The 21112-nt window shown below is 47.4% G+C and overlaps 1 protein-coding gene across 1 annotated transcript in view; it reads right to left on the bottom strand.

Annotated features, from left to right (window-relative positions):
* megf11 (multiple EGF-like-domains 11) overlaps positions 1-21112 on the bottom strand; it is a 139675-nt gene that overhangs the window by 68928 nt on the left and 49635 nt on the right. The window contains exons 7-8 of the mRNA XM_048257229.1: positions 573-819; positions 249-369 (exon numbers count right to left, since the gene is read on the bottom strand). Of these exons, the coding sequence (XP_048113186.1) occupies positions 249-369; positions 573-819 (368 nt within the window). The remainder of the gene's footprint in view (positions 1-248; positions 370-572; positions 820-21112) is intronic.

The following is a 21112-nucleotide window of genomic DNA, read 5'->3' as shown; positions in this document are numbered from 1 at the left end:
TGCTGAGGAAGATTCCTATGGGACTGAAATCACCTGGACATATGAAGTAGTAAGAGCTGTGGGGCTCCTCTACACACTTCACAAATGCGCTTCCTGCTTCCTTTCAAATGTCCTGCAGCACAGGGAACACTGAGCACCCTTTCCAAAAGGACTGGGGATAAGTAGCACAATAATACTGTAATCACGGAGCCTTAAGAGGAGTTGGATTCAAGGTAAAGTCCCCCCTCCCCTCGTTCTGTCTGTCGTACCGTCCAGCCGGCGGGGCAGGAGCACTCTCCGGTGATGTGGTGGCAGGTTCCTCCATTCTGACAGGGACAGCGCTGCTCACACTGTGGCCCATGGCTGCCAGAGGGACACCGCTCTCCACAGCTAGAAACACATACACACATGCACGCGCACACACACGCACGCACCGCACGCACGCACACACACACACACACACACACACACACACACACGTGAGCAGTAGTGACTACGACGCAGACAAATGTTTCTAAACAGTTTATAAACACTATTTCTATGGTATTAAGAGTTTCTAAAGAGTCGTAATGTCAATGAGGGGGCGGACTCACAAAGCGCTGGTGTATCCTGGAGCGCAGATGCATTCTCCGGTTTCGTGGAGGCAGGTGGCGCCGTTGAGGCACTGGCAGGGCAGCTGGCAGCCCTTCCCATAGTAGCCGGGCTCACACTGGTCCTCACAGCGCCAGCCCTGGTAGCCGTCTGTGCACACGCACGCCCCGGTGATGGGGTTGCACAGGGCGCCGTTTTTACACTGGCACCGGTTACTGCAGTGAGGACCCCAGTAGCCAGGCTCACAGCCTGCACACACACAGACACAGACACAGACACAGACACAGACACAGACACACATACACACAGACACACACAGACACACAGACACACACACACACACAGACACATACACAGACACACACACACACACACACACACACATATACACACACACACACACACACACACACACACACAGACACAGACACACACACACACACACACACACACACACACACACACACCAACTCACAAATTCAAACACACAAACAGGCAAAGGCACGCGGCGCACACACACACACACACACACACACACAGGAAAAAAAGATGAAATAAGCATCAGAAGGCATTCAAATGTCATTATACAGTCTGCACAAAACAGCAAAGAGGCAGTAATTGGTTAGTTCCCTGAGCCTGTCGACTATTTGCACAAAGTGGCAAAGCAGAGAGATAAAAAAAAATAAACTTTGACAGAGAGCCAGGCAAATAAAAAAGCAATTCAGAATCTCTGATCTGTGATAGAACACTAACACCCTGCACAAACTGTATATAACTGTACCCTAAAAACATCTCACAGACAGAGGCAAACACTGACAGGCAAAAAAGTGAAACTCTTCCAACTCCCCAAAATAATAGAGCGCCATTGATCAAGTTTTTAGCAGAGTCTGAACGGTCGCAAGCACTTCTGTGGCCATTTGTGTGATTTTAAGGAGTTCAACTATTATCACAATAACAATCTCCTCTTCAGTCCTCTGCTTGATCGATGCGTCCGAGAGATGAAGAGGACACTAGCCCCACCCCCACCCCCCTTCTCCTCCTATCCCTCACACGGCCGATAATAAATCCAAAACAACAGGTTGGCAGCAGCCGGTCCGGTGCTGGATGGGGCCACTGCTCAAAGATTTGTGAAGTCATAGAGTTTTATGGGTGAACGCGTGTTGGGGCGTATGGGGCGTCTTAAATGTTTGGTCGATAGTGGCGCGTTCGGAGGAGAGTCTGGTGGAGGGGCTCATAGATTACGGATTCGCTCCTCGTCAAGCGAGCGAGCGAGCAAGCGATCGAGCGAGTGGGTCCTTCTGCCCGATAGCAGACAGGGAGGCATCGCACTGAACAAACGTCTCCAATAAGATTAGCTGCTGGCCAATCAAGTGGATAATTCTCACTGCCACCAGCGGAGCAGAGCTGGGACTGAGGTGTGGGGGTGTATTGTGTACACACACACACACACACACACACACACACACACACACACGCACAGAAAAACAGACAACCAGATATAGGCACACACACACAAACACCAATAAAACTGAAAATCACATAAAAACACACAGGCACGTATACACAGACAAACACACACACATACACATACACACAGTTCCAGAAGCCGTTAAAGGAGCTGAGCCAGCTCCGGGATCTTCCGGTGAGCATCTGGAGCAGAGTGTGGGTGATGGAGGGAGCCTTATGTCTCTCATTCGGCCCTTGGCAGAGAGGGACATGAACCACAGCGTGAGGTCCGACTCCAACTCTCCGCCAGGCGCAGAGCCTGGACACAGGTATTGACTGTGGCGACGTGACTGATGGCTGATTCGGCAGGTATCAGATGCAATTCTGTATAACTGATGATCGGTGCAGGCAGGGTGCTAATGACTACACAGACACACACATACATGTACTCACTTACACACACACACACATGCACACACACACACACACACTTTCCTGCCCTGCCTGGCTTAGGCCACCTGTGCTCTGATCAGTGCAGACGGTGGGGCTAATGAAAACTGTTTTCACAGAGGCAGCCATAACCCTCCACCGTGCCAAGCAAACAACACGCTGATGATAAGAGAGGGGCACTTCAGCACTGAGGGCACTCAGAGAGCCGGGCAAAGCAGGACAAGAGGCTGAGGGCGCTGGAGGCAAGGGCTGGGACATCCTGACCCACGGAGGAGACACGGAAGAGAGGGAGGGTGGGGGTGGGCATCTCTCCCTTAGAAGATGCCATTCAAAGACCCAAAACTCTATTGGTTTCTCTGTGCTAAACAAAACTCCATTGCACAATTCTTCAATCAGCAATCATTCATTATCCAGAAGAGATACCATGTCTGTTCTGTGTTGCTATTTGCAAGTATGGATCTAAGGCACATTTAGAGAAAGTACTGTATTGCCTATTTGGTGAAGAAAACAGTACAAAAGGTGTTTATAGCAGGTCTATTTCAATGAAAAATGACAAGTTGTAGTTCAATGAAATTTGTCTTGTTTAGGAGCTTACTGTAGGCCTTACATTGCATCACACAGTGATTTGACTACAAGATGTGTTGTTTGAGGGCAAAATTGGCATTGCTGCCTGTTTTAAATGTTTTGCAAGCAAAATATGTCATTTTGGTCAGAGTGCTTTTGTTTAGACATGCGTGTTAATTGTTTTGTCACAAGCGGCTCACAAAAAACTGTAATATAAAATACAAAGACTGCTACTTTATGGCATAAGAAATGTTACAGAATTGCACATTTTAGTTTCATAGTTTGCAGAATTGCATTTATAATGTTTTCCCAAAAGACACAAAGACTTGATTGAGTGGATTGAAACACGGAACCAACATTTTGACATTAAGAATTTAGTGAAATGTCTCTAAACAAAATCACTAGGCCAATTAATATATCTCTACATTCATGTCACCTTTCTACTTAGCTGCTGAAACAATCCCAATAGTCTAACACTCTGTGGTGTCACTACATAGTCTTTGGTGAATTTCAAGTGCCACGAGGAAAGGGATGTCTGGCAGCAAAGATCCTTGATGACTAACTCCGCTTCAGCCCTCTCTGGTTAGGGGCCAGTGTTTATGGTGCATAGACTGACTGAATCATATGACTTCATCCGGGCTACTGCTGTAGGACCTACTCATGTTAACGTCACACACACGTTGTTAGTCCATGCTTATGTTGAGCAACATAATGCGTTTGACTAAATTCTGCAAAGTTTGTTGCCATTGTAGCAGTGACATTACTTAGGCTACCCTAGTTGAAGAAGATTACCAGGCGCACTTAGGCTACCCTAGTTGAAGAAGGCTACCCTAGTTGAAGAAGGCTACCAGTGACGTTACTTAGGCTACCTTAGTTGAAGAAGGCTACCCTAGTTGAAGAAGGCTACCAGTGACGTTACTTAGGCTACCCTAGTTGAAAAAGGCTACCCTAGTTGAAGAAGGCTACCCTAGTTGAAGAAGGCTACCAGGCTACCCTAGTTGAAGAAGGCTACCCTAGTTGAAGAAGGCTACCAGTGACGTTACTTAGGCTACCCTAGTTGAAGAAGGCTACCAGTGACGTTACTTAGGCTACCCTAGTTGAAGAAGGCTACCAGTGACGTTACTTAGGCTACCTTAGTTGAAGAAGGCTACCAGGCGCTCTGTCATTGTAGCAGTGACGTTACTTAGGCTCCCCTAGATGAAGAAGGCTACCAGGCGCTCCGTAGATGTGTTAGCCAATCAGAGACGGTAATATCATTTTGAAAGTAACACAGTTTGTAACGTAAGGTCTTCCGCTGATGACATTTGTCATTTTAAAATTGGGCCACCAATCAGTTCATAGTATATTTAAGCCGATCCAGAGGTTTGCTTGCCGATGTACTCGCATCTTTAATGGTCAAATCGTTTACCGATATGAATTAGAACATTTTACACCCCCACAGACTTAAGGAGGAAGGCATGAGTATACTAGACACTGAGGGACAGACAAGTCAGACAGATAGATAAGTCAGACAGACAGATAAGTCAAATGGTCAGACAGACAGACAGACAGAGAGCTACAGAGGCCACATTGGGGATGCTGGACACAGGGTCAGTTCAGAGATGGAGGGAGAGGGAAGAGAGGGAAGAGAGAGAGTGACAGACAGAGCAAGAAGAAAAAAAGAAAAAACTTGAGAAAGAGAGAGAGTGAGAGAGAAATAAAGAGGCTGGAACAGTGGTCAGTCAGAGGGGGGTGCAGAGCAGACAGAATGGCCTCATCATCCCCCACTGTCCATCATCAGTCATCAGCTGCCACTCACTCCCTCACTGAACACTGCCACGCGGAGGACACACACACACACGCACACACGCACATGCACAAAACTGTGCATAAAGGCACATACTGCACTGAGCCCCACACAGCCACCCCACTGACAGATGGAAGGCAGAGAGAGCGATAGAGTGAAAGAGAGAGAGAGAGAAAGAGAGAGAGTGAAAGAGAGAGAGAGAGAGAGAGTATAAATAGCATACAAATCCATTGAAATCAAACCAGCCTACATTGCCAGCTAAATTCATTCATGCCAACTATTTCTTCTGCCACAGCCCACGTTTCCCAGAAGTCTACATTGTCTGCTTGTTGACGAGAAGAGAAACATGTTGAAGAGAGGCAGTCAGGGATGGGAGTATGAGGAGGACAGGATGAAACTGTGAAGAGAAAGATCAATACATGCAGGAAGATAAAGAGAGAGAGAGAGAGAGAGAGAGAGAGAGAGAGAGAGAGAGAGAGAAAGATTAAAACAAGTCTAGGCCTGGGCAGAACTCCCCTTTATGCCAACTGGGTGCCAACTGATGCGGGGCACCGAGACCTTGACCAACCTCAGCTAACGGCACACACAGAATACCCACAGGAAGTCACACAGCAGAGGCGAGAGAGGGAGGAAGGCATACAAATGATGAGGGAATGGAAAGGTGGCAGGGAAGAAGAGAAAAGAAAGAACAAGAAACAGTAGAATAATGCAATGCAGAGAGAAAGACAAGGGAAGGAAAGAAGAAAGGGATGGTGGAAGAGAAGAGAAAAAGACTGGGAGAAAGGAAAAGAAAGAATGAAAGGAATCAAGGGAGAAAGACAGTCAATGAAAAGAAAACAAAATGAAGAGAAAGAGAGAGGGAGGGATCAAAAAGAGAAAGGAGAGAGTGAGACACATACAAACACACACACACACACACGAGTGCATCCATTCCTCTCTCACAAAGAACTCACAGCATCTTTTCTGGCTCACAGCAAAAGCAAACTACCTCTGCTCATGTTGTCAAAACCCAGAGAGCCAGCTCGTTTGTACTCAGTAAATTACCTGAGTAAAGAAAACACACATCTGCGTTTATACACACACACATACACCAATAAAACTGAAAATCTACACAGCGCTAATTTGTGCAACTTGTTTCTCCCCCTCCGGAACTTGAAATGGCAACAAATGTTTCCATTTCTGACGAGCCAAAGCCTCTTTTCCCCTGCAGGGAGACTGCTCAGCACATTCACACCAAAGCCCATTATCTGCCTGTCTCTCTCTCTCTCTCTCTCTCTCTTTCTCACTTTTTTTTCTCTCTCTCTCCCCATCTCCCTCTTTCTGACCGTATCTCTCTCTCCCTCTTTCCCTGTGTTCTCCAGCCCCACCCGGGGCAGTCCTGTCTGTCGCACCTCTCTAACAGCGTTTAGCCCTGATTAAAGAGTCAGAGTCCACTCAGCACTACAGGAGGGAAAAAAAAACAGTTTTCAGCTCACAGCTCTTTTTTTAACCTCCTGTTATACTCACTTATACAAACACAAACACACACACACACAGGGAGAAGTCGACCAGCCCTGATTGGGTGGTGGTGTGTGGTGGATTTGAGGGGAGGGAAAGGAGGAAGAGGAGGATGAGGACGAAGAAGAGGAGGATGACCCCCCTCCTGTGGAGAGCTGTGTGTGTGGGATGAACATCTGCTCCAAGCTGGAGAAGCATGGAGACCTGCACAGCCATCCTCATTACAGCTATGTCTGCTCTCCAACTGGTTAATCAGGGGCTGTGTACAGGCCTGGTGCTGTGTGTGTGTGTGTGTGTGTGCCTGTGTGTGTGCCTATGAGTGTGTGTGAGTGTGTGTGTGTGTTTGAGTGATAAAGAAGGAGCTATGTGGAGGGATTATGTCTGTGTGAGGCTGGATGTTGATGTGGGAGTTTGTAAGTGTACAGGGCTAATGAGGAGCTTGTGGCGATATGTAAAGGACATGTTTTATGTAAACGTGTGTGTGTGTGTGTGCGTGAGTGTGTCTGAGATAAAATGTCTGAATGTGAACTGTATGCACAGAGATGGCGGATGTGCGCATGAGAACAGGGTGGTGATGTGTGTATGTAGAGTGCCTATATCTCAACTTACTGCACGTTTGAGTGCTTGTGTGCATTTGTGTGTGTGTGTATATGTGTGTGTGTGTATGTGTATGTGTGTGTGTGATCAAAAACTCCTCAGACTGGTGGCTAACTCATGAGCTAAGTCGCACGCTGCGCGTGGGATTGTGTACTGGACTGGAGGAGAGCCGAACGCAGGGCGCGCTCAGCGGCGCTCTGTAACACGCTAATCACATCAGATGCAGAGAGAGGGGCGATCCCCGTGACGGGCATCCAGACACCGCATTCAGGAGAGCTCCGCGACGCTCCTAGATCCTGTGACGCGAGCCGCGTCTGAAGTGCTCCCAAAGCGTGTGCCTGTGTGTGTGTGTGTGTGCGTGTGTGTGAGCCGCGTCTGAAGTGCTCACAAAGCGTACAGTAAGTACACACTGGCCTATCTGTCGCAGGAAGCAAAATCCTTCCCCTGAAAGCCGTCAGCTACCGCTGGGATTCTGACGTTTTATAGAGTTGTCAGAGTGAAAAGACAGAAAAGGGGTGGGGGTGGGGGGTCACTGCATATACAGAATGCAACTCACTGAATCAAATCTGAAATTTAGAGCACCTGTCTCCATGATGCTTTATGACTGCAGTTTGCACCTCAGCAAAATTCAGTGAAAAACTTTGATCTGAAAATGTGCACATTTCCACAAAATATTTGGCAGGGATCGTCCACAGGGATCGTCTTCATAGATTAACCCAAAAGGCCTCAGACACTAAGAGAACCCGACTGAATGAGGACTTGAGGACGATGTGCAATGAGGCCTCTAAATGGCTCAATGATAGACAGCCTCTGCTAGACAAGACAAACTAAAGTTAAATCCCACAATGTCTTTTATTATTTGGCTAATGCCAGGGTAGTTGCTTCTAAATATGTGGTGATACATTAGTCAGTCACAAGACTCACAGTAGTACTGAAGTGACTAATTCCATTTGCTGATTTCCTGAAAGTTCCCCTCAATTTGAAGCTAAACACATTGAATTTACTAATATGTCAGTTAAAGATAAAAGTCCATCCACACACACTGATAAACACATAAATAACAACATAAAGTGGACTGCAGTACAGGAAGAAAAGGAGAAACACCTTTAGTGCTCCAGGGTGTGTGCACTTATAGCACTTGAAAGATGAGTTGTGGCTCGAAGTTGTTTTTACACCCAAATCTCAGTCCAAAGAGAAACATTAGGCTAAGTAGCAGTTAGACACTCGAGCCAGGCAGTAAAAGAAACAAAATCACATGCGTCATCTTTTAGGCTGGCTTGGGTTTGTCAGCAGAGAGCCCTCTCTCCAGCTCAGTTCCTTCATTCTGTGCACAGATCCACAGCCAGCCTATTTTCCCTCACTGCAGTAATATGGATCAGGGCTTCGTCCATGGTCTCCAGTCCCTTGGAAGTTTCATAAGGACCTGTGAGACGCATCTTTTAGGCTGTGTGTAGTGGACAGTGTCCCTTCGGTCTTCAAAAGTGGACATGGGCAATGCAGACGTAAAGCTAGATCACAATATGTCATGATATTTGACGATATGTCATTAAAGTCACGCAAACACATGAAAGCCACGCAAACACATGAAAGCAACATGTTATCCTGACCATCATCAGCACTAAAACCCGTTTCCTTGTCTACAGTTGTCTGAACTCTTCATTCAGTCATCTTTGTTTTCACTCTGCATGTGAGCTGACAACCTCCTGCACCTTATGTGCATTACATAACCATGTCATTAACTAAATTCCCTTATGCACGATATGAAACATTCTTATCAAGGAAAGAAATTCTAGCAGTATAGCAATTACAATACGATATAGCCCTTTCCTAGTCTGCAGGGATTTTATCCTCTTTGAATGACGTTCTATCCTCATAGAGAACTGTGTCCGACCTTAAGGCACTTAAAGCCTCGGACTTCTTCTGCTTCCATGCTTGAGGCAGGACCGGGGGCATGGCCCAGACGGCCTCAGGTCAGCCCTGGAGTAGAACTGCAGACTTTTGGAATGGAATACGACGCAACAATAAAACTGGAGAAATCTAAGAACAGACAGGTAGCATTTGGTTAGAGTTGCTTTGCAACAGAAGTGACTTTGAAAAACAAAACTTTGAAAAAATTAAGGATACTGCATCTTTGTTGTTATTAATTATTATTAATTTTGTAATTAATTGGACATACCAGTATGCTCAATTAAGCACTCTTAAGAATCTTCTAACATTCTTAGCTAATGGACCCAATGTTACAACTCCTTATAGAAACATATCACAGAGGCTATACACCGGTGTTTAAGCCTGGCTTAGGGCCAGCCCGGTCATTAATGTAAATGAGCCACTAGAGACTGTGTTTGGAGTTAGAACCTTGAGTTCTAAAGCCTGCGTTTTGAGTTAGAACCTAGAGTTCTAGAGCTGGTGCTTGGGGTTAGACAGAGCTTACAGCGGTAGGGTTAGAACCTAGAGTTCTTCAGCCTGCTGTTGTAAGGGTGGGAAAAAGTCTTGTTCAGTTCGTTGAGCTCTGAAGAGCGTTGGTTTTAAGCAAGGGAGCTGAACAATCCCCTGCATGATTCCAAACTAGATGTATGAAAAGGAGAAAGTGTGAGGAGTACTAATTAGCTGCCTAAGCTGCCTGTCTTTAGCAGCGAGCGCAGAAGTGTAACCTCTATGTAACATCCTGCCTGCAGATGAAGGGTGTGTGTGCAGCCCCGTGCCAGACATGGAAACTTCATCACACATTCATGTTTCTCTTTGACTTACTGTGCCGAACCTTCTATGAGCGCATGGAAATCGGCCTCATAAGAGCTCTGATCTTCCAGTGTGTGTGTGTGTGTGTGGGTGTGTGTGTGTGTACAGTATGTGTGTGTGTGTGTGTGTGTGTGTGTGGGGGTGTTGAAACATGGAAATAGAAATTTGGAGTCCACACGTACATACAATGAGGGATATTGCTAAAAGAGTACTTTTCCTCTCTCTCATCGTTCACCAGTGATGTTGGATTGACTTTACGTCAAATCGTACACCAATAAAAACAAGTATGGACAGTTGGAATTCCATTAGTGGATGACAAATGCCTTCCTCAGTGATGTGTGCATTCATCAGGTTTCACCCGTGCACTGTCACAGACTAATAGTGGTAAGAGGAGATGTGTGTGTGTGTGTGTTTGCGTGTGTGTTTGTCACAGACTAATAGTGTTGAGAAGAGGTGTGTGTATGTGTGTGTGTGTCCGTGTGTTTGTCACAGACTAATAGTGTTGAGAAGAGGGGTGTGTGTGTGTGTGTGTGTGTGTGTGTGTGTGTGTGTGTGTGTGTGTGTGTGCACAAGAGACTTGCTCGGAAAGTAATGATTACTGGGTAAACTCCGAGCGGGTGATGAATGCCTCTTGGCTTGGTTAAACGCACGGCTGTAAAAAGCTGCCGATAGCCTCGCAGACGGGACCCCTGTGCTCATGCCCTCTGGGGCCCCTGACACTTATCAGCCCCTAATTTATTAGCCCCTGTGCAGAGACAGAGGGAGAGAGGGAGGGAGGGAGAGAGAGTGAGAAGGAGAAATTGAGAGGTAGAGAGAGAGAGGGAGGAAGAGAGAGAGAGAAGGTGAGAAAGGAAGCAAGGGAAGAAAAAAAGAAAACAGCATCATGGATACATCATGTAGCTGAGGAGGGGAAAAAGAGAAGAAAGGAAAGAAAGAAAGGGATGAGAGAAGGGAAGAGAGAGGAGGGCCCTGATGGATGCTTTTCTAAATATACAGGAGAAGCTGCCAATAGTCAGGAGGAGCGAATACTGCTGAGTGGTAACACGGAGAGGAAAAGCCAGAGAGTGGCGAACATGTGCGTGCCTCAGTTTGTCTCTGAGGGGCGCGCTGCCGCCCCGTCCTAATTCATCTCCCCAGTAAGGCCTCCAGAGAACCCTCTACCCAACCCCCCCGGGGAGTTACAGCAGCATGGGGCCGTGCTTCAACATGCCAGTGAGGAGTTGGGCCCTCTCTCGGGAGCCTTACCTAACACACACACACACACACACACACAGAAAACTGCTTTACAGTCCATGCCAACAAAATACAGCTTTGTACAGCACACAGCACACATGTATTTGTGTGTATTTGTGTGTGTGTGTGTGTGTGTGTGTGTGTGTGTGTGTGTGCATGTGGAGAGCCAGGAGGACTTTGCCTCAACTCAGAGAAAAGTGCACCGTTCTCCCTCTCCTTCTTCACAGCAAACAGAGTAACCAGGCCAGCAGGAGGGGGCTGCACGGCCAGCCCAATTAAGAACCGCTCCCACCCCGCGGACTTAACGAGCAGTAATGTCCAGTCGGGCTGTTTACTTGGCGCCCTCGCCCCGGTCTCGGCCGCGTCTTTGGATTGCACTTAGGCGGTCAGCGAAGCTGCCGATCGATAGCGGGCCTTGACCAGAAACAGCGGGAGAATCCACAGTGCAAAGCTCGGGGTTTAACCTGGCACTCCGAGACACAACGAGGCGTCCAAGAGAAGCAGGGGCAGGAGTGATGGCCGCGCGGTGGCTGCGGTCAGGGGCTGCGATCAGGGGCTCCGACAGAAGCGCAGCCAGCATTTGAAGTTGCGGGAGGATGCAGAAGAGGATAGGTCATTAGGAGCTCCTTGAATAATGGCGAGGTAAGACTTGACCCAGCTAAGGGAAAAAGCCGATAGCTTATTCGACAAAAGTCAGAAGTGGCCCCATCAGCAGATTGCTACACGGCCACGGCGCCGAGCTCAGTTAATAACTGACTCTTCTTCAGGAGAAAACAAGGAAGACAACAAACAACAAGCGGACTCTGCTGCACTCTGCTGATGTGCCAAACAACGGGACACGTGTGACCGTGCGTACTGGTGCCAACTGACAGGGAAGGTCACAAGCACTCCGGCAAGGCCTCTGAAAGGAGTGTGTGTGTGTGTGTGTGTGTGTGTGTATTTGAGTGTACTGGCATATATAAGCACCCATGAATGAGTATGGGTTAATGAATGTGTATGTGTGTGTGTGTGTGTGTGTGTCTGTGTGTGAGCGTATGTGCATGCATGCATAACATGAGGTCAACCCTTGCCGGCGACAACTGTGGCGAGAGACAATGTCAACCCAATAAAGGCCAGTCGCGCAGAACTTAATTTGCACCCATCGATTTCCTATTTTCAATTATTAATTCTAATTAGGATGAAGTGGACGGTGCCAGGGGGCTTGCGGCTCCGGGTCGATCGCAGAGGGGCTGGAGGCCAGGGCCAGGGACCCAGCCAAGCCGTCGTCCAGCACCAACATGGCAACAGCACACTATGGGACAGATCAGGGCCAGAAGTGGGCCGGAGCTGAACCCAATCTGAACCGATTCTGAACCAGATCCAGTTAAAACATGGGGTCTGTGTTGATGAGAAACATGGTGTTAAAACATGTTGTTAAAACATGGTGTTAAAACGTGGTGTTAAAAAGTGGTGTCTGTCTGTGTTGATGGAAGTCTGTGTTGAAGGTCTCTGATGTTTCCTACAACTCAAATTCCTTTACTTTTGTGTTTGGGTGTATTCATGATTGTTGCTGAACTCGTGACACACACACACACACACAGACAGAGGCCTGGCATGTCAAAGAGGCATTAAAACATAACTGGTACACACTCTCTGGACACTGAGCCAATGAGTGAACAGCAAAACACAACATCCCAACTGACAGACATACTGGGATCAAAGCACCAATCTAGGACAGGGGGGGTCAGAGAATCATCCCATGGTCAGATTGATCCAGGGCAAACCATTTCACCACCAGGGGGCAGCACAAGCACTCCAACACCCACCCAGGAAGAGGGGTTTGACAGGGAGGGGGGGAGGGGCAGTGTGTGATCAAACAGAGTGACAGGGAACTCTGGGATGGGGGTGATGAATGTATAATTATGGACTTGTCACTTTGCAGAGATTGTTTCAGTTCTCCCCTCCCCATCCATCTAAACATATAGCATAGCTGCACTCCCCTTACACACCCGACTACATACACACACGACTGAACAAACACACACACTCAAATGTGCACACACACAAATTGCACACACACACTGCACAAACCACCAGAAGCAAAGTCAACAACAACAACGTGGTTGATGCATGGCCGTGGAAAAGAGCAGTGTTCATTAAAGGCACGACCCAGCTGTGATCTGATTGACACAAACACACACACACACAGGCCATGGAAAAGAGCGGTGTTCATTAGAGTCACACTCTTCCACTGTGAGCTGATTGACATTATGTTTAATGGGAAGCATGGCCAGAAACCTCATGTACACACTTTAACAGATGTAACACACACACACACACACACACCGCTCTATCTCTGTCTAGCGTCATGTACAGTAATTAGGGCCGTATTTTGAGAGTGGCTGGCTGAGCTGATTTGATCACAGCGTAGCTCCTGTGAGGGTGGGGTGGCGATGCTGATGTGATCACAGCGTAGCTCCTGTGAGGGTGGGGTGGCGATGCTGATGTGATCACAGCGTAGCTCCTGTGAGGGTGGGGTGGCGATGGTCGCTGCTACTGCTTCTCTTTAGCGTGACTCACTTATTCACCTCGTGCAGTATGTGGCGGTGTATTAACTAAAGGCAAATTAACTTAAGAGCCGCGCTCGAGTGCCTGCAATTCAAATCAGCAGCCTCCTAATTGCCAGTCCATTAGGGCGGATCGTGGATCTAATGCAGTGAGACCCTGACCAGTGTAGCACCGCGGAGAGGAGAGGGAACATGGCGTGGTGTGGTAGTGTGTGGTGTGGTGTGGTAGTGTGTGGTGTAGTGGGGTGGTGTGGTGTGGTGTGGTGTAGTGTAGTGTGGTGTGGTGTAGTGTGGTGTAGTAGTGTGTGTGGTGTGGTGTGTGGTGTGGTAGTGTGGTGTGGTGTGGTGTGTGGTGGTGTAGTGTGGTGTGGTAGTGTGGTGTAGTGTGGTGGTGTGGTGTGGTGTGGTGTGGTAGTGTGTGATGTGGTGTAGTGTGGTGGTGTGGTGTAGTTTATGGTGTGGTGTGGTGTGGTGGTAGTGTGTGGTGTGTGTGGTGTGGGTGTAGTGTGGTGTGGTGTAGTGTGGTGTGGTGCATTGTGGTAGTATGTGGTGTGGTGTAGTGTGTGGTGTGGTAGTTTGTGGTGTGGTGTAAGGTGGTGTGGTAGTGGGTGGTGTGGTGTAGTGTGGTGGTGTGGTATAGTGTTGTGTGGTAGTGTGTGTGGTGTGGTGATGTGGTGTGGTGTAGTGTGTGGTGGTGTGGTGATGTGGTGTGGTGTGGTGTAGTGTCTGGTGGTGTGGTGTGGTAGTGTATGGTGTAGTGTGGTAGTGTGTGTGGTAGTGTGTGGTGTGGTAGTGTGTGGTGTAGTGTGGTGGTGTGGTGTAGTGTGGTAGTGTGTGTAGTGTGGTGTGGTGTGTGGTGTAGTGTGGTGTGTAGTGTGTGGTGTGGTGGTGTGTGTGCGGTGTGTTGTGGTGGTGTGTGGTGTAGTATGTGGTGTGGTGTGTGTTGTATGTATGTGGTGTGGTGTGTGTGTGTGTGGGGTGGTGTGTGTATGTGGGGTGGTGTGGTGTGGTGTGTGGTGTAGTATGTGGTGTGGTAGGGTGTGGTGTAGTGTGTGGCGTGGTGTGTGGGGTGTGTTGTGGTGGTGTGTGTGGTGTGTTGTGGTGGTGTGTGTGGTGTGTTGTGGTGGTGTGTGTGTGGTAGGGCTGTTGGAACGAATTTCTAAAGTTGAATATAAATCGAATAAATATTTTAAAAAAGTTAAAAACTCCTAGCCTACAACACTCCTAGCCTACACTACAACACTCATTAGCGAAATCTAAGAGATACGTAGGAAAAAACTGATATATCCGCCTATATCCCCTCCGTTTTTAAAAATAATTCTGTTGAACACTGATATGCTACAAAGATATTAAACAGCTGGAAAAGGCTGTCGCAAATCCCTCGAACAGGTGGTCAATCAGAGATTTCAAACAAACGAGGGAACATGTCGCATAATGCAACAACAGCTGTTTTCCTTGATGAAAGTGAAACCACCAGTTTTCCCACATCTCAACTTTGGCATCTCAAGTTTTCAGAAATAATCGTTTTCAGTGATAAAACCTCATTAAATAATATGCATTTTCCATATGGGGTCTTAAAAGCCATGTATCCTTCTAGCCACAGTGTTTTTGTTTCAAACATAAGCCTAATCTAAGCGTGCTCAGATGACATGATAGACCAGGCACTGTTGCTCACCTGTCCATCATCGTAAAGACCGATTTGATTGGTCCGCCCAATCTAGGGCGAGCATACTTGCTCCACAATGGAGCAATGCCAGACTGCACTTCCCGACCTCAAATGTTGTGGGCGGGAATGGCACCCAGGCTAGCGAATATGTGAAAACGAAATGTTTTTGTCACGTCTTATGCACAATCTAAATATAGCAGAAGCGATGCACCCACGGAGATCACCATCACCACTCCTGACTGAGTGCACATCTGATAACGCTACACCCTGACAAGCTATGTAGGTAAACAGTCCGAGGACGAGGGCCGTGCAGCTAAAGCAGGCAAGAATTACAGTAGGTTTTGCCTCCCTCCTCTAGGCTATGTCCGGTGCTTTTGTCACTTCTCTGGTTCATGGAATTCGCAGGCCGATAGAAAAAAAGAAAGCAAACTTTTCCCCAATCAGGAAATACTTTGTTGCTAATTTGCCGTCATCAAACATAGAGGCATTCAATAAAGTGGATATTGGTATGGGAGTTCATTCAGTGTGTGTGCGCGTCTGGAAATTGAAACCACTCAAGTTGCACAGATATCGTTGGTAGACTAAAGCTTTTGCTCAATATAACAAGTCAACCATGCGTTTATAGTGGCATTGGCAATGCATAAGCCCGTTTATACAGTGTATAGAGATGCATCGTACATATTAATAATAGGCAAAATTTGAGCAATAAATATTCTAATTGAATTTGATTATTAAAAATAATAATGAATAAAATTCGAATTGGGTTAAGGAAAAAGATTGACAGCCCTAGTGTGTGGTGTGGTGGTGTGTGTGCGGTGTGTTGTGGTGGTGTGTGTGTGTGGTGAGGTGGTGGGGCTAAAATAATGAAGAAACAGCAATGACAAACAACATGGCCATGAAACTGGAGAAAACTGCGGAAGTCCCTAAATACACACACTATCTCTCATGGACAAACATGCAAGCACATACACACACACACACACACACACACACTCACTATCTCTCATGGACAAACATGCAAGTACATACACACAACACACAGATAAAGACACACACGCAGTAAGTATACACACCCACATGTTACACAAACTTACACCCCCCGACACACACCTACACTTGTGTCTAAAATATACATGCATGCACAGACAGACAGACACACACACACACCACATCCCTATACATCAAAATGACACAAGGTACTGCACCTGCACACAATCTACCACACACAACCAACCTGAATAGAGAAAGAATGAATTATAGCACTCATTACTATCTGGACTGCATTTCACTGTGTTTGTGTGTGTGTGTGTGTGTGTTTGTTTATGTGAGTGCTTGTTTGTGTGTGTATGTGAGTGCTTGTTTGTGTGTGTGCGTGCGTGTGTGTGTGTGTGTGTGTGTGTGCATGCATGCCTTAAAGCAAAACACACACATGTGCCCCGAGAGCCTCTGTGTCCAGTGCTGTGAGTAGTGGAGGAGCGGAGTGTTCCAGAGGCAGAGCGTCTGGTCCAGCTACCACATATCTTCTCACTGCCTCTCTTATGCCTGTCCATTTAGCTATGTTATTATAAAGCATCTCCTCAAGCTCTTTTCTGCCAACATCTTTCCTGTGATGGAGGCAAGAGAGAGAGAGAGAGAGAAAGAGAGAGAGAGGAAGAGAGGAAGAGAGAGAGGAAGAGAGGGACTGTACCCTGCTGCTACTGAACTAGCATCAGTGGAGAAGCCTTTGTGAGGCCCCTTTTTGAAGCACATGCTCTTTGTGTTTCATGCACACCTGTTGTGATATGTGTGTGTGTGTGTGTGTGTGTGTGTGTGTGTGTGTGTGTGTGTGTGTGTGTGTGCATGTGAGATGATACCTCTGTGGTTTACCCCAAACTTTTGAATTAGACGAGTCTTTAAACCACCAACCACTGCTGCACACACACACATAACACACACACATAACACACACACAGGGGTAGGATAATTGCCTTTTAATGATCTAACATTATGCAAATGCTCTTCATGAGGGTATCAATCTTGCGGGGGAGTTTACGGCTCTGCAGGTGGCTGTCTGCCCACCATCCCCACCTATATTAAAGATGAAGAGGGGTGACCTGCAGAGAGCTTGTGCTTGAGCACTCGCCCTGGCACTTGGGGTCAAAGGTCAAGCCCCAGTTGCTCAGCTACGCTAGCACAGGGGCACCCCAGCATGGGCAAAGGGGCTATTAATGGACACTGATGCTGTGGAGTTCACCGGCTGATGGATGTCCATGGACCCGCACAGCTAATGGCTGCCATCACCAGGACAACGCACCCACCACAGGGTACCCCAGCGCGCCTTGTAGCCCGGCTCCAAACGAGCGCCGCGTTGCTAGCGAAGTCCACTGCTCTCGTAATCGCCTGCTGATGGAGCACAGTTCGCCATCCCTCCCTCCTAAACACCCACGCTTCACAATAAACAGCATAATAAGCGCCCCACACTTACAAACACACATGCTCCATCACCGGCCACAGGCACTGGCTCCAGCATCAGTTTGGCGTGGCGTGACGTGCCGTGGCCATTGTGTGGGGCAGCGTGTGGGCCATTTGCACTGGCAGGTTAGCCTCTCGCTCTCTCACACTTCCTCAGACCCACAGCACTTAGCCCCGAGCCACATTAAGGCTTCATTTCCGCAAAGAGTGCAATTAAGCAAATGGCCAAAGAAAGAGAGAGAGAGAGAGAGAGAAAGAGAGAGAGAGAGATGGAGAGAGGGAGAGAAGGCTGGTTGCACGTGGTGGCTCTAAACAGGAACATAAAAGAAATAAAAGAAATAAACAAAGAAATAAATAAAAGAGAAAGGTTGGACTTAACAGGTCTCCCTGGGATTGGAACCTGTCAGGAAGCCATACAGTTAATAATCACATCTCTCCGCCTTTCTTTCTCTCCCTTCACTCTCTCCCTTTCTTTCCCTCCCTTTCTCTCCACCTCTCCCTCCTTCAATCATTTTGATAGGTGTGTACTTTCTGCCGGAACTCAGTTAGCCTCTTTAGAAAGTAGCCAGACTGCACAGAAGCCAAACTTCGCTCTGAACTCAGAACTCTAAGTGCAGTTCTGTTCCCTCCGACTCGGAGATGTCGCAGGAGCACATGAATAATTCCCACGCTTTCTCAAAGTCACGGCGAAGTCAAAGGGGCACAATAGCAGCATCTCTGGCGAATCTCTCTCTCTCTCCTCTTCTCTCACTTTCGCTCTCTCTCTCTCTCTTTCTCTCTATCTCACCCTTACCCCACCCCCGCCAGATGCTGTCTGACTGTCAGAGAGGAGTTTGCTCAACACTGGCGGCCCTGAGAATAAATCAAAACCAGTGAGGAGGAGGGGGAGGAAGGGGGGGGGTTCCGAGCCACCTGTGTTAATGGGACATTAGTCATGAGACATTGGCACTTCCCAGGTTTTTTGGCACCACGGTGAAAAGTGGGCAATCGCAGAGGCTCCTCAGCCGATACTGAGGTGATTTGTTCTTTTTGTCGGAGCCTGATAAAACTTGCAAATGTGTGACGCGGAAACAAATCGCACAGCAGAGGAGGGAAATCTAATCTGTCTGTTTTTGGGAGGATTTCTCTGTCTGCCTTATTGATTCTGAGGGTGGAAAATTCCTTTGCGGCCTTTTGCGGATGACATCATCCAAAATCTGACTTCTAACTTTGGACCGTTTCTGAATAGCAATGTTCTGTTTAGAGAGTCTTTGAGTGTCTTTGCATTGACAGCCAAATAAAGCAGTCTGTTCCATTTAAAGCACAATACCAGAAATTCGGCAAACCAATGGAAAAGCCATTACAGGCAGATTTAATTTAAAATCTCGAGGTTGTCCACTATGCAGCGAATATAACATTCTTGCAGACAATTATTTTAATAAAAAAATTCTGGTTGTGATGAATTAGATCAAAGCAATTATTCAGAAATACACATTGGACATTTGTTTACACAAAGATATATTGCCTCAGTTTATGATACACCACACAGAAAACTCCCAGGCGGCATCATAACCTGAGCGAGTGATTGCAGAAAATAACTGCACGAAGCACACAGTCCAGTTCTGTCTCAGTCATTTCTCTCCATAGAGTGCTGCTGTTCACTGGGTGCTTGACTAGTGTAATCATTCTATGTTTTTTAATGCTTTTTGAACACTTTTATTAAACTATTGCCCTTGTGTGTTTTATGTTTTTGTTTTTAATTCTTTAATTTTGAAACTATTCTTTTACTACTGCCCTTCTATGCTTTTATTAGCTATTCCTGAGTTTATGTGAAGCACATTGTATGAAATGCGCTATATAAATAAAGTTGACTTGATTTGACTTGACTGTTGTTGCCATGACGTCTGGCATATTGAAACACGACTTGATCAATCGATCGGGTCAAATGCTGGCGATCGGCAGAGCACTCGTCATCAACTCTCAGCAGCCCTGAGAGATAGACCCAGAGACAAACACACGGAGATAGAGTGGTAGGAAGAAATGAAGAGAGAGGTAGAGGTCAAAAGAAAATGTGAGAGATAGAGAGAGAGAGAAAAGGAGAGAGAGAGAAATACAGAGATAGAGAGAGAGAGAGAGAGAGAGAGAGAGAGAAGGAAAGCAGAGTGACCTTGAGTTTTAGAGATGCTTGTTTAAGATTTAGAGGAGGAGGAAGAGGAGGACTCCACTGCCTAGCCTAACACAGCCCAGCCTCACCCTGCCCAGTCCTGCTTGGGCGCCACACACATGCCCCCCTCTCAGATGGCCCCTATCATCTTGGAGCGATTATACTTCCTGTAAAACTCTCCTTTGATGCTTATCGTGCTGATGCCCTTTTTAGCAGACGCCGATCCCATGGCGCAGGCCTTTGGGCGCCTTATTAAGCCCTGCTGCAGTAGCGATAGTGTCTCCCTGTGTCCTCTGGCTTCTCTCCCCTCTCCAGCTTCTCCTGCCTTTATTCCCTCTGTGGCAAAAGACACAAATTTAATTGAATTCCTGGGCTTTTAATGTCTGCATTAGGATAATCTAAGCAGGAGAAGGGGATGGGGGGTTGGGAGGTGAGGTTGTTTATCTCGACCTTGGGTTGAACGAGAGGGGGGGTGTTGTTCAGCTGGGGGAGTGTGTGGCAGCTCTTGTTTTTTTTTCAAGATGGAACAGAGTGTCCCATGTTCCAGAGAAACACAAAAGCTATTTTACAGGATCTTAAGCAGGATGATCAATGATCGATCAAGAGGATGATCGATCGGCAGGTCAGGCTAACTTACAGGAGACGGAGGAGAGGGGTAGGGAGCACTGCAGCCTGCCCACTGTGCGACATACCTCCACTCTATTCTCTCAATTAGCCAAAAACACTGCATTAAATCCTGCATTACACTGCGGCTCAATACCGCAAACACGTCATTTAATTTGTCTGGAGTTGTTAGCCCCAGCCATCTAAATAAACAGAGAATTAAAGGGATTTTATTAAACTGATATCCAGTGTACTGGACACCTTGACCATCTTGTCAGGCATTTAGCACATGGGCAGAAGGTTCAAGAATCCCTCTCCACAGCTGATTATGAGATCCACTATTCACTGTGAGCTGTCACTTAGCTGTAAAGCAGGTCACGCCTTGACCTTAATCAATATGAGAGGGGGGAAATCGTTCCCACGACAGCCCTCGAAAAAGAGATGCACAAAGGCAGACGGAGGAGAAGAGAAAGGAGAAGAGAGGAGGAGAATTCTGAATAAAACCCCAAGCCTACCCTGGGGGGCTCCCGAGCCAAATTTGATTAAAAGTTTGTTTTTCTTGCCTCTCCTCTCCCAGCAAGCAGAGCGGAAGGGCCGCGTCGATGCGCCTCTGACGACTAATTGGACTTGGCAGGGCCACGAGTTCATTCGTCAGCATTGTGTGTGTGTGTGTGTTGGGGGGGTCCAGCCCGGCAGGAGCAGGACAATCGATGTCCCTCGAGGACGCAGTGTAATCACTGTGCAACACACCGATGGACTACGGGGTTAAACATCAGGAGATTGCAGGTGCGCGACACAGACGTGAGCCAGCCTGCTAATCCACC

This window comes from Alosa alosa, chromosome 11 (genome assembly GCF_017589495.1).
Source record: "Alosa alosa isolate M-15738 ecotype Scorff River chromosome 11, AALO_Geno_1.1, whole genome shotgun sequence".
In the NCBI taxonomy this organism is placed as follows: domain Eukaryota; kingdom Metazoa; phylum Chordata; class Actinopteri; order Clupeiformes; family Clupeidae; genus Alosa; species Alosa alosa.
The sequence above is the reverse complement of the archived record's forward strand: the minus strand, read 5'-3'. Positions and strand labels throughout refer to the sequence as shown.